The sequence below is a fragment of the Eublepharis macularius genome, chromosome 7 (assembly GCF_028583425.1).
Source record: "Eublepharis macularius isolate TG4126 chromosome 7, MPM_Emac_v1.0, whole genome shotgun sequence".
Classification (NCBI taxonomy): domain Eukaryota; kingdom Metazoa; phylum Chordata; class Lepidosauria; order Squamata; family Eublepharidae; genus Eublepharis; species Eublepharis macularius.
Genome location: NC_072796.1, coordinates 101451493 through 101465244, shown reverse-complemented (window position 1 = coordinate 101465244; position 13752 = coordinate 101451493). Strand labels below are relative to the sequence as shown.

General features: G+C 43.1%; 1 protein-coding gene across 2 annotated transcripts in view; it reads right to left on the bottom strand.

Annotated features, from left to right (window-relative positions):
• ZC2HC1A (zinc finger C2HC-type containing 1A) overlaps positions 1 to 8647 on the bottom strand; it is a 35502-nt gene extending 26855 nt beyond the window's left edge. The window contains exon 1 of one of the 2 annotated variants that reach the window (XM_054986038.1): positions 8584 to 8647. In XM_054986038.1, coding sequence (XP_054842013.1) covers positions 8584 to 8599 — 16 coding nt within the window. In that variant the 5' untranslated portion in view covers positions 8600 to 8647. Of the gene's footprint in view, positions 1 to 1312; positions 1393 to 8583 lie in introns of those variants that run through there. The other variant, XM_054986037.1, reaches the window with a different exon arrangement.
• Positions 8648 to 13752: the final 5105 nt, after the last annotated feature.

Below are 13752 nucleotides of genomic sequence, written 5' to 3'. Positions count from 1 at the left end.
CAACACTGGAAAAGTCTATGATTTACTACCCAATTAAAAATATTGTTCTTACCCTCCCCTTAAATTCAACCAGAATATATATTTTTTAAAATCTGGTACTTTATTACAGTGAAATATTCAAATCCAATGTGTTTATTGTACGTATTTAGCACAATAAAAACCATCTTTTTTGCCATCTCCTGGCCATGGAGCAATGGTCACTGGGTGTGTGGGGGGGGGGGGCGGGGAGCAGAGGTAGTTGTGAATTTCCTGCATTGTGAAGAGGGTTGGACTAGATGACCCTGGAAGACCCTTCCAACCCTATGATTCTAACCTAAATGAATCTACAAAGTACATAAAAGAACAGTGTCAGTATCAAACAGAGCTTAAAATGAATATAAAAGTCATAGGCTGTGAAAATCTCTGGTTTTATGCTGCAAAGTGACATATTAAAAAAAACAGTTCAAAGCATTTTTTCTGCTGGACTTATACAGCAAGTCTCTCATAGTAAAAAAAGTTCTACATTTATCTCTTAAAACATGTTAATACTGTGTGGAGTAGCATGTCTCTAGAGAGTAAATTAAAATAAACCAAGTTGTTAAAATAGTAATGATCAGAGACAGAACTGCTTAATTGATTTCTGCCACTAGCCATACTCCAAATACCTATGTTTCAACTTATTTTTTAAAAAACTCTCCTGTTGTGCTGTCATGGTTGCCTGGCACTGCTGCCTCTGCCCAGCTGAGGGGGAATGCACGCGCAAGCTCAGCAGCCGGTTATACAGAACTTACAAAACTGGCAATGAGAGAAAAGCCTGACAATTGCCCTGCTTGCTGCCACCAGCCCCTTTGTCTATCCCAAGGCACTGAAGGAACAAATTTCCAAGCCTATTGGAGAACTAAAACAGAAGGTCTACTTTGCAAAGTTGGCTTGCAAGAAGAGTTTTCAGAACAAAGTTTACTTAGGTGGTCCAAAAGGTACACAAAGTGGATTCAACAGAGGGATCATGACTTTGAGGTTTCAGAGTCAAGAACCACAACAGATCCAATCATATAACTCCCAGCATCTAATCTATCTTGGCTTGGTAGATTACTGAAATCCCCAATTCAGTGTGTATCTTTGTGAATTTACCAAATGTATTCCAAGGATAGAAGGAAGCAGAGAATAAAGAGGTATTATTATTTATATGATTTACGTGTTACACGTATACTACTATCAATGTACGTAAGTGTTTTATGAAATAAAAATGTGAAAAAGGCAGATCCCTGCCTCAAGGAGCTTAAGTCTAAACTATCGTGGTGAAAGAAACAGTTGTGTTACTCAAGAAACTCACTGAGTACTGGAAGGAGTAAGCTATTCCAGCAACACATAGAATCCTTAGGTACTTCATAGTTGCTGCTGTAGTGATACTTAGGCTCTGGATGAATTGAATACTTCCACTCAAACACTGAATAAATGTGCTCCTGTAGAGAGAAGCATGATACATGTTAATTATACTGACTGTTGGCTTGTAGTTGGAATATGGCCAAGTGTAGATCCAAAGTTTGTGAGCATGTGAATGTTTCTTTCCCCCCCCCCCCTTTAGCATTCAAGCATGTGAATGGTACAACTGGTTTCCTGTTTACCACAACGTTCAGCCCATGTACCATTCTTCTACCACTCGAGAGTGTATAAGCACTCACTTGGTGTGCTTCACAATTAGTTTTAGCTTCTGTGAGGTAGTTAGAATCTTGTAATCTTGCTTGGTGTCTAGTTCATCTGCTGATTTTAGTTGGCTGAAAATCTGATAAAAAGATCAACATACATATAAGTGTCTGATGATTACTGATCCTTATTATGGAACAGTAACAACGAAATGAATGTTTTTAGCCTTCCCTTCCCTTTACAGGATTTTCCCCTTGTACCATTTTTATAGCTGGAGACTTGAAGTCCCCAGTGGTATACGTCCAGAAACATTAGGTTAGCACTGAGAGACAGTTTGGTGCAGTGGTTAAGAGTGGCAGGACTCTAATCAGGAGTATTGGGTTTGATTCTCTACTCTTGATTCTCACCTGAAGCCAGCTGGGTGACCTTGGGTCAGTCATAGCTTTCTCAGAGCTCTCTCAGCTCTGAGCTCTCTAGTGTTTCGTCTATTTTTCTATATATTGATCTTGCTTACTCTGTTATTAAGCCAACATTTATTTTACTATGTTAGCAACATAAAGCACATCATTCATGCAAGGCATAATTTAGTTGGCATATAAAATTACTCTTTGGTATATTTACAAAATTCAATGCAATACTGAAAAGCAAGCAAGACCCAAGTTCTGCACCCTTAGCACACGTATCTTTGTTTTTTGCTATCTGAGAGGTAGGAAAAATAAAAAATGAAAACAGAAAAAAAAGTTTTTTGTAGTAAACTCAAGTAAATATGTTTTTGCACAAAGTTTCATACAGCCACAACAAGACTAGTAGCATATTTGGATACAGAGTTAACTTGATAACACTATTGAAGATCACTGCGTTGCAGGCAGTCAAAACAAGTATCTGGGCTAATCAAGGACTATTTATTTCACAGTAAGATTATTGACTCATTTTACATGTGGTGCTAAAGAAGAGTTTTGCGGATACCACAGACAGCCAAAAAGACAATTAAGTGGGTTCTAGATCAATTCAAGCCTGAATTTTCCCTAGAAGCTAAAGTGACAAAACTGAGGTGATTGTTCTTTGGTCACATCATGAGAAGACTCTGTAGGAAAATCAATATGCTATGAAAAGATGAAGGCAGTAGGAAAAGAGGAAGACCCAAAATGAGATGGCTTGACTCAATAAAAGAAGCCATTTCCTCTAGTTTGCAAGATCTTAGCAAGTTTGTTAACAACAGGACATTATGGAGGTCTTTCATTCATAGGGGTGCCATAAGTTGGACATGACTTGATGATAAATGAAACATGCACAAGAATCTGCAGCATCCAAAGGCAAAACTCAGACCTTCACAGTGCAGGCCACTGATGGGATATAGAAGAGTCAGGCCTCTTATGTCGATTTATGCCTGTATTATGGCAAGGCCATTCTGGCTCCAAGCCCTGAGCAGTCAAGTAGCATACCACCCAGGCTCCTCCTTGCCAAGAATGTACCGGTGCTTGAGAGAGGTCTGTCATGTCTATTCTCTCCAGCTACAAAGTCTACAAGTCATGGAACAGAGGAGCTCTCGAGGTTCCTGTCCCAGCTTCATGAAGGCACCATAATCCCAAGTTTCTGGTCTGAGAAATTGCCGCTTCACTCTATTACTGATGCCTCAGAGAACTCACTTAAGCTTTATATATACCAATCAAACAGCTTTATCCACATGGATACTATGAATATGAAACTTCGGGTTACTGGCCCCCTACTGCCTGGGCAGGTCACTCCCACAATTTTCAGAGCAGAGTAGGTGACCCACCCCCAGCTTGCAGCCAAATTGTGCCAGACGCAAAAAAATTCTACTTGGCCCCCCAAATAGGCAACAAGTTTGAGCACACTGAGAAGTTGAGAGAGAAGACGGGAATCATGTTAGAGATGGGTCGCATCAGGTTAATGGCAGCATGCAGATGCTTCAAATAAAGCTTGCCTTGCCTGTCTCCCATGTTGTGCACCTGCACACATAGCTCTGTGAAACCACCAACACTCCACAGCAGGCCACCCAAGAAACTCCTCTCCTCCCCTCAGTCAAGGGGGTAGTTGGAGCAGCATTTTAGAATATTAATTGTGGACAAAATAACATTTAATTATTACCTATGTGAACAGTACACACTCACAGGAATAATCACTATCTAATTTTAAAAAATCCATACTACACATTATGAGCAATGTAAAACCGTATCTTAAAAAGCGTTTCATTCATTTCAAGAGAGAACTTTTTCCCGCTGGAAACAATGAAAAAAAACCTTGGAAAAATGTAGAAGAAACACAGTTTTTGTTCTGAATTCTCCAAATATTTTTCCTGCACCTTCAGAACTGTTTCTGTAGATTCCAGAACTGTTTATTTTAGTCAAGCAGTACCTGTTCATGAGCGATTCCGCACACGCTGGATAATGCACTTCCAATCCTCTTTACAGATCATTTGGAACGGATTTTTTTTGTGTGCGGAACAAAAAATCCACCTCAAACGACTGATAAAGTGCATTGAAAGTGCATTATCCAACATGTGCGGAATCAGCCAATGTTACCAAGATTCTCAGTTTCACTAATTTATAAGGACATTACATAGGCAAAATCCAGGATTTCTTTTTTACTGTACTGCAGTCTTCATTCAGAAAATGATGATGCTTTAATGCATATTACTAACAATTCCACTACTTTGAACCATAATTATTTTGAATGATTTTCTGGTGTATTTCCTCCTCCTTTCCATATAAACGATCTATTACTGATCCTAGATCACAGCTACAGTGAATGGATCCACATTGTCTATTCAAGAGACCAGAGATTATTTGCCTAGGCACCAAGCAACCCTTATAGCAACAAAGTAGTACAAACAATAGTTGTACAACTTAATCTTTTAAGACCAAAACAAAATTAGTGATATATACAAATAATAAACCTGGCCATTGAAATTGTGATAAAACTGATTGTTCTTTGAACATGGGATTATTAGCATTTCCTACTTGCAAAATGATTATTTTACATATATGGAAGATGAATGCATATTAGAAATAAGTTGAAATCTGTAGCTGGGCTAACCTGCAGGACTTATGGTCCTTTAGTTCTTGCTTTGTGCTTGAGACACAGCTGAAGTTTGGATGATGTTAGGCTGTTCTGCGTTGATCTGATATAAAATATGAAACTACTGCTCAATGGCAAGTGATTTGCAAACATGTGGGCTAAATTCCCGAGTGCCTGGGTTCATCAAACCTTAACCAATTTGGTGTGTGTGTGTGAGAGAGACTCAATGAAAGAGCATCTGCTTTAAATGCAGAAGATCCCAGGTTGAATGCTCAGAATCTTCATTTAAAAATAGGAGAGACCATGGACCACCCCTGCCAGTTCAAGTATATAACACTGACCTTGATAAACTAGTGACCTGAATCAGTACAAGGAAAATTCATGTGTTTATATCAACCTTGCCCTAATCCAGCCTGCATTTCTCAAGTCCCATGTGCTGGCCCACTGCGACCTACTAGGTTACATCCCTACACACATAAGAATACCACTTCTTGATCAGGCCAGTTGCCCATCTAATCCAGTATCCTGGTATCACATAGTTGTCAACAACTTTCTCTGGAGGAACAACGAACAGGGCAGTGCCTTCTATTATGTGTATTCAGAGGTTTACCACTTCTGAATATAGAGGTCCCCAATAGTGATCATGGCTAGTAGCCATTAATGGATCTATCCTCCATGAATCTGTCTAATTCCCTTTTAAAAACATCTATGCTTGTGGCCATCACACCATCCAATGGCAGAGAATTCTACAACTTCAACTCAAGACTCCTCTTGAATACTAGAATTTTGTATTTCAAGAACTGTCAACTCCTATGCTAATTCTTCGGTCAAAGTTTAGAGAGCATAGGTTTCAACATCAACCTTCAGACAGGTTGAAGACTGGTTCAGCTGTTGTGTTGAACCAGTCTTCAGATCAACAGAGACTGGTTCAACACAACAGTTTGGAGGAAGAGTGTCTAACACAGAGAATGTGTGTCCTTTTAACCTTCATTAGGGATGCATCGCAGTATGCACTAAAGCAAAATTAAAGCAGCAATCCTCTATGTATTGTCGAAGGCTTTCACGGCCGTTGAACGATGGTTGTTGTGGGTTTTCCGGGCTGTATTGCCGTGGTCTTGGCATTGTAGTTCCTGACGTTTCGCCAGCAGCTGTGGCTGGCATCTTCAGAGGTGTAGCACCAAAAACACCAGGCTAACAAAACATTCTATCCCCGACAATAGCCCTGCAGAGAAGATTAGCACATCAAGTACCAATCCATATGCAAAAGAACCTCCTCAGGATACAGTGAAGCCTCCCGCCATTAGCATTCCACACCCTGGGAAACTCTTACAGGATGACTCAGCTCAACCCCACCCCTCCTGAGTAGATAAAAATGACCTACATCTTTTCCACACTGTGACACCGAGAGATCTCTGTCTTTTGGTGCTGGCGAAACGTCAGGAACTACAATGCCAAGACCACGGCAATACAGCCCGGAAAACCCACAACAACCAGCAATCCTCTACTCTACAACTGTTTCCTATGCCTTGAAAAGGGTTGTCTGGGGGCCTAAACAAATCCAAAATATATTTTAAAACCTTAAATTTATAATTAATTGTGTTTCTAACACACCAATGCTTATTATGCATTTATTCTGATTCAAAGTTTATACTTTTTTTTACGATTTTGTGCCAGGTCGGGTTCAACATAGACTTTGAAACAGTAGTCTAGCTTCTGTTCCAGTTCAGGGAGAAAGACATATTTGTTTGAATTCCTGCATAGTGAAATAACCATGAATAAATTTTTGGAATAACTGCTAACAGGCTTGAAAGAGAATACCACAATCTGCATAATACTCTCAGTCCTGCATAAATAGGGCAGAATCTAACTATATAAAGGACAAAGAGAAAAAAAACCACTAGTTTTTCCTTAAGTGTCCAAAGTAAAATCACACTCGTTTATACTACATGACCTTTCAAAATCAGTTTTACTTTAGTTCAAGAATAACCTTCTTGTCTTAAGATTTAGAGCACTCTAAGCTTCAAACATCATTAACATATTCTACATATAACACCAAGAAAATACTAGTTAAACTAAGGGGTGAGAAATGTATATTTACAAATTACCAGCAAGAAAAATGTATTCATGGTGCACTAGCCCAAGACATAGCAGATTTCAAAACCAGATCGCCAGACAGGCTCTAGCTACTGAGATTCAAATATTTTGACATGGATTAATTATTTTAATTATTATAAAGCATCTTTCAAATTATTTCACAAAACTTTACTATAATTTTATTTTACTGCCATCAAACAGAATGGCAACTGAAGACTAGTTCTCCATATTCAACACTTTAAAAGAGCACACTGCAAAAAACTGCAACTTAAATACTTAAACACTTAAATACTTAAACACTGCAACTACAAGATATAAAGCCAGCAGTGTGCCACTGAGACCCAGCCTACTTGAAAGTTATATATCATCATTATTACTTCTCTTGCTTTCGTTCCTAGGCAAATATTAAAACTGTATTTTTAAAATAATGTTCATGTTTATTATCAGGGCAGATTTAAATAAGAAAAATCCAGGTGCTTGTGCCTTTCACAGGACTAGACATGCATATACATTATTTTCCATTTTCAAAAATAAGCTACTTCCAGAAGCACTTCTGTGGCTTTAAAAGATATTGGTTTCTGTGTATGTTTAAGCAGCCCTCAAGAATTGCTACTCCAGCAGTTTTAAAAGGACACAAGAATAATTTTCATGCCACCCCTCCCCTCCGCTGGTCTCATGGATAGCTTTTGTAATTTCAAGGTTTTGTTACAGTATATATACGTAAGTGCATAAACAACAACAAGAACACATGAATACTGACCAGAAAACAGGGCAAACTACTAAGCATACTTTAATTTATATCTATATATCTATCGGTATATTAAGAACAAGAAAGCTAAGAACTCTAAATCTGAACAGCCAAGGTTAGCCATAAAAGGTCATTGGTCTGGAATGAAGGAATGCTACCATGCCAAGGCAGCCTGGCCAAACCCCATTCCATCAAGAGGGAAGGTATCTTCAACCAGCTATAGTCTCATTCCAAGACTAAAGGGTTTTAGGCCTTTTCCAGCAAATGACACTTAAGTCATTTTTTCTTTGCTTTCTTTCATTCGTCTTTGAATTTTCCAAATCTGAAATTGAAATATAAAACCAACACTGGCGAGAGTATTCGCTTTTAAAACGAAACCCTCATCCTTTCCAATCCAGTATTCACATAATGATGTATTCTAGCGTTGCTGTTGGTTTTTAAACCCTCGCATCGCTCTTGAAAATGCCCTTAAAGTCTAATCAGTTTCAGGAAGGTGAATTAAAAAAAATTGTTCTTCATCCAGCTTCAGGGATATGTCCAACAAAACGAATGGCCCGTCACTGGACTACTAACACAGCCTATTCCTCCACCCGTTACATTTTATTCTACCCTATTTTGTTCACTCATACTTAATCCGTACACTGCGCCCCACAACTGTGTGAGGCGCAGACCAGCCTCTTGGCTACGGATTTTGTTAACACGGAATGACAGGAAAGAGGGAGGAGTGCAATAGAAAACCCGCAGAAGCAGCAGCACACGCCGCCAACGCCCCGAACAAAGGGAGAGCGCGCTGGCGAGAGGCGCCTCTGTCAGGGATGCGCGCGAATCCCTTCCTGCAGGCAAGGGACTCCCCCCAGTCCCTTCCTACAGGGAGATTCGGGTCCAATTTCGTCCGCCGGCCTCTGTCCCGCTCCGCGGCAACTCCCCACTTTTTCTCGCGCTCCCCGCCCCTCAGAGCTAAACACAAAGGCTCGGCCGGCCCTCCGCGCCTTCCCGGCCAAGCCGCCTCCGCCAGAGGCCCTTCCTCCGAGGAGGGCCCGCTGTCTGTCTCCTTCCCCCGCTTCCCTCTCCGCCCTTACCGTCCAGCCCCTCCATGGCGCGCCACGGCCACCCTCGGGCTCCTACTCCCGGCCGCCCAGGCGAGCGAGGCCGCTGCCCTAGCAACACGGCCACCTCCCAGCCGCTAACATCCCCGGCGCCCATTGGCTTCTTAAGGCAAGGAGGGGTGGGGAGCTGGGCGGCGCGGCGCGCAGTGCGGAGGGGATGGGCCCGGCCGGGCCGGCTTCGTTGGCGTTCTGTCAACCGAGGGTCGCTTTGCCTGAGACCGCTGCCCAGCTTGTGAAGTGTATGCGTGTATGCCTCAGCGCCTTCGTCACTTCGCATTGACTTCGGTATGCCTTCTAGCTTATGGTGCGATCCTAAACGGGTCTGCTCGGAAGTAAGCCGCATGTTATTCAGTGGGGCTTACACCGAGAACATACCCGTAGAGGGGCAGCCTGAATTTCTCCGGCTTTTTGGTAGCCCGCCCCTCTTCCTGCAGAGCCTGGCGTTGGCAACTTTTGTTTTTTGTCCTAACGAAGCTTTAACAGCAGCATGATGAGCAGAAATTGAAGGAGATGTACTAAAAGGAATGGCAGGATTGCCATTGAAAATAATGAGAGAGGCTTCAATGCCCATTGGAAATAATGGGAACCAGCAATGCCCATTTACTTGCATGGGCTCCATTGAAACATTACAGCAAAAAAAAAAAGTTGAAAAGAAAAAGTAGAGTGTGTTTTGAAGGAAGGACCTTGGGCCCAGATATTCAGGGACTGGAATGACAGGCCTCTGAGTGGAATGATAGCCCCTGGGTGTAACAGAAGGGTTCTGGGACAGAAATGACAGCCCCCTGACGGGAAGGACAGACCCTGGGTGTAGCAGAAGCGCTCTGGGACTGGAATAACAGGCCCCTGAGTGGAATGACAGCCCCTGGGTGTGACATAAAGGCTCTGTGACAAGAATGACAGCCCCCTGAGTGGAATGACAGGCCCTGGGTGTAGCAGATGTGCTCTGGAATGGCAAGACTCTGAGAGGAACGATGGCCCCTGGGTGTGTTAGAAGGGCTCTAGGACTGGACTGACAGGCCCCAGAGTGAAATGATGGCCCCTGGGTGTATCACAAGAGCTCTGGGACTGGAATAAGCCCCTGAGTGGAATGATGGACCTATATCAGAAGGGCTCTGGGACTGGAATGACAGGCCTCTGAGTAGAATGATAGTTGCTGGGTGTATCAGAAGGATTCTAGGCCAGGAGTGACAGGCCCCTAAATGGAATGACAGCTCTTGGGTGTATCAAAAGCGCTCTGGGACTGGAATGACAGGCTCCTGAGTGGAATGACAGCCCCTGGGTGTGACAGAACGGCTGTGGGACTGGAAGGACAAGACCCGGAGTGAAATGACGGCCCCTGGGTGTATTAGAAGGGCTCTGGGACTGGAATGACAAGCCCCAGAGTAGAATGGCAGACCTTGGCTGTATCAGAAGGGCTCTAGGACGGGAATGACATGCCCCTGAGTGGAATGACAGACCATGGGGGTAGCAGATAGGGTCTGGGACTGGAATGCCGCCCATCCCCAGAGCCCCTGGGGATGGGCGGTATGTAAATTGAAATATAAATAAAATAAAAATAAATAAAATGACAGACCCCGGAGAGTTATAATGGCCCTGGGTGTGAAAGAAAGGCTCCGGAACTGGAAAGATAGGACCCTGAGTGGAATGATAGCCTGAAAGTGTGACAGAAGGGCTCTGGGAATGGAACTAGAGGCCCCTGAGTGGAATGATGGCCTCTGGGTGTGATAGAAAGGCTCTGGGACTGGAATTACAGGACCCTGAGTGGAATGACGGCCCCTGGGTTTGACAGAAGGGCTCTGGGACTATAATGACAGGCTCCTCAGAGGAATGACGGCCCCTAGGTGTGACAGACAGGCTCTGGGACTGGAATGACAGGCCCTGGAGTGGAATGACGGCCCCTGGTGCATCAGAAGGGCTATGTAACTGGAATGACAGGCTCTGGAGTGGAATGACGGCCCCTAGGTGTGACAAAAGAACTCTTGAGACTGGAATGACAGGCCCCTCACTGGAATGACAGCCCCTGGGTGTATCAGTAGGGTTCTGGGACTGGAATGACAGGCCCTGGAGTGGAATGATGGCCCTTGGGTGTATCAGACGGAGTCTGGGACAGGAGTGACAGGCTCCTAAATGGAATGACAGCCCCTGGGTGTATCAGAAGTGCTCTGGGACTGGAATGACAGGCTTTGGAGTGGAATGACAGCCTCTGGGTGTAACAGAAGGCTTCTGGGACAGGAATGAAACCCCCTGAGTGTAGAAGAAGGGCTCTGTTACCTGAATGACAACCCCCTGAGTGGAACAACAACCCTTAGGAGTAGAAATATTTGTTTGCAACCAGAGTCTCAAACGATATACAAGGAAATATATTTTACCTTTTAGGTGATATTTCTCGACGATGTGTAGGTATCACCAGTGCCGTCTGTGTATTTATCCTTTCTGTCAGCTCCTCAGTTTACTTTTACTTTCATGCGGTTAATATCAGCCATCTCCTCTATTTTCAAGCATAAATCCTCCTTTTGTCCCCCTTCTTGTTTCCCTCTCCCATTCAGCGGCCTTCCAGGCTTCCATGTTTCCCTAACATGTCACACCCTGCCTGAGTTCCTTGCTCACTTTTGCACACTCTGATGACCATTGACCCAGAGCACCCCTCCATAGTCTCTCTTTGAAAAATCCCATCTTATACTCTACTCAACAAACAATTTTTTTATCTTGTTTTATGCTATTACTGTTTTATCCCTTTATGTACTTGGTTTGCTGTTACCCGTTCTGAGCTTGCTTGCAGGGAAAGAGGAGTATAAATCCAACAAAATAAACAAATAAATATTTCAAAGGTCCTCAATCTTTTGAGTCTTCGGGTCCCTTAATAATTCTGACACACCATGGTTAGTTCAGACCCCAAATGACTGCTACAGCAGGTGAGCCACCCAGGAAAGAATGGCCCCAGTGTACCTTCATTCACACAGTGAAGATTCTTGTAATGTGGTGGCTGCTTCTGCCAAAGTAATGATTTTAAAAATCTAAACAGTCAATCATATCTCAAATGTAGAATCAGAAGACCTGCTGAAATGCAAAAGCAGTAGGCTAAAGGCCATACATTTACTTGGCCCCTTCTGGGCTAAACCGATTAGGAAAAGCGAAACCAAAAGTAAACTGATAGAAAGCTCCAGCTGCAAACCAATGTTTACTTCTATTCAGTTTCTGGCATTCTCACTTTGTAAGGTACCATATGCTTCTCCTGAAATAACACTATAGGCATTCAATGTTGTGTATACTCCACAGTCATAAGTATTGTTCTGTTGAACTGTGTCTGCACCTAACATTATTTCCCACTCTGCATGCCTAAAAGGAACACCTGCTATTTGATGACATGCTGCAGCAGTTGACAACAAAATGTTTCTGTGTTGCTATGATCGATCCCTATCTTTTGCTGAATCGACAATGATAATTTCTCTTGTTTCAAAGATCGTTATGTCCAATACCCAATGATGTCCAGTGAAGTATAAGTCAGTATTGAAAGGAAGGAGTAAAATGTCCTTGTTGAAAGCCATTGTGCGATCTAGAAATGGATAAAAAACATTGGGTTTGTGAAACAAAGTGTCAGGGAGCTGCTGGTAGGGAATGAAGCACCAGCATTTTAATCCTTTCCTACTTTGGCTCTAACAAAATAAATGAATGTTGAACAAGTTTAAAAAGTAGTTGTTTTTCCCCAGAATGCCGCTACCAATTGCCTCTCCAGTGGCCACGGGACAGCCCAATCAGCAAATGCTGTGCAGGGGAAGGGCTCCAACACTGCAACGTTACCATACCTGTGAATTTTTTTTTGAAAAACTGGTATCAGCTCCAGCCCCCACAAAATGCTGCTCCAAACAGACACATCTCAGTGCATCAGCAGACACCAAATACCCTTGATATTGTTCAGTGCAGAATGATGGGACCCCAAGCCATTTCAGCACCAATCAATAAGAATGCTCAACGTAGCCAGCTTAAAGTGTGCCATGCAGACTAGGCCGTGGTTTTCCTGGTACCCACTAAGTGTTTTAAGAAAGAGGGATGCCAGATGTGACACCTGCCCACCAAGGCTACTGCTGCACTGTGCAGATTTTAAAAAATATTTCTTTGGCAGCAGCTGGAACCTCATTACAAGGATCTTCACCATGCGATAGAAGGAATGCTGTGGCCAGTGTTTCCTGGCTGGCTCACGTGCTGCAGCAGTCTGTGTCTGCCTGCACCCACCACGGTGTGTCAGAATTACAAACGTGCCTGCAGGCTCCAAAGGGTTGCAAGTTTGGGGACCCCGGAACTATTTGTTTGTTTCCTGGAGGTTGGCAAACTTACCCAGTTTCCCGCTCTTCAAATCAGCTCTGCTGTTCTCCTCTGTATGCATGGATCATCTCTCCATGCACTTACTGATGCTTTAGTCAAATCCCTCTCCAATTACCCATGCTTTGTGTAGCTTTCCAACCAATGTGTCACCAAGTTTTGTTCACATTCATCCACTGTTCAATGTTCACACACAGTCCCTTTCCATCATTATTGCACTCACCTTCATTGTTGCACTCACCCACTGACTGAATTGGTCTATGGGGAAACAATGTCCTTTGTTTGGTTGATTATATATATTAAGAGGACATCTCTTTTTGATTGTTTGTTGGAGCCTCCAGCCAGGCAACCGGTATTGGCTTGAAGCCATGTTTTAATGCCCCCCCCCCGGCTAACTCCAGACAATGGGGAGGGGGTTTGAAAACCTGGTCTGAGTGCCCTTAAAGCCCCGAGCCACTGCAGAAAACCCTGCTTCCTGCTATTCTTATCCCATTCTCTGTTCTTCTCCCCTCCTGAAAATCTGACACTCGCCTTTCCAGAACTCAGCCGTAGCTCATCCGAACCTTTCTGTGGAACCTGGCAACCCCATATATCAGACAGTATTTGTGCAGTGTCTGAGCAAGTGGAAGACTTGATGGCTAGTTTAAATGGATTGCAGTCTTCAAGATTTTTCTGCAAGCAAGGGTACACATGATACTTTTAGAAAGTACTAGCATTTATTTAGCGCCCATACCGGCCTGTTCCGTGGAATTCCAGCAGATTTTGGCAGGGAAAGGGTTAATAAAAGCATGATATTTTCATGTTTTCCTTTCAAAAATATTGTTC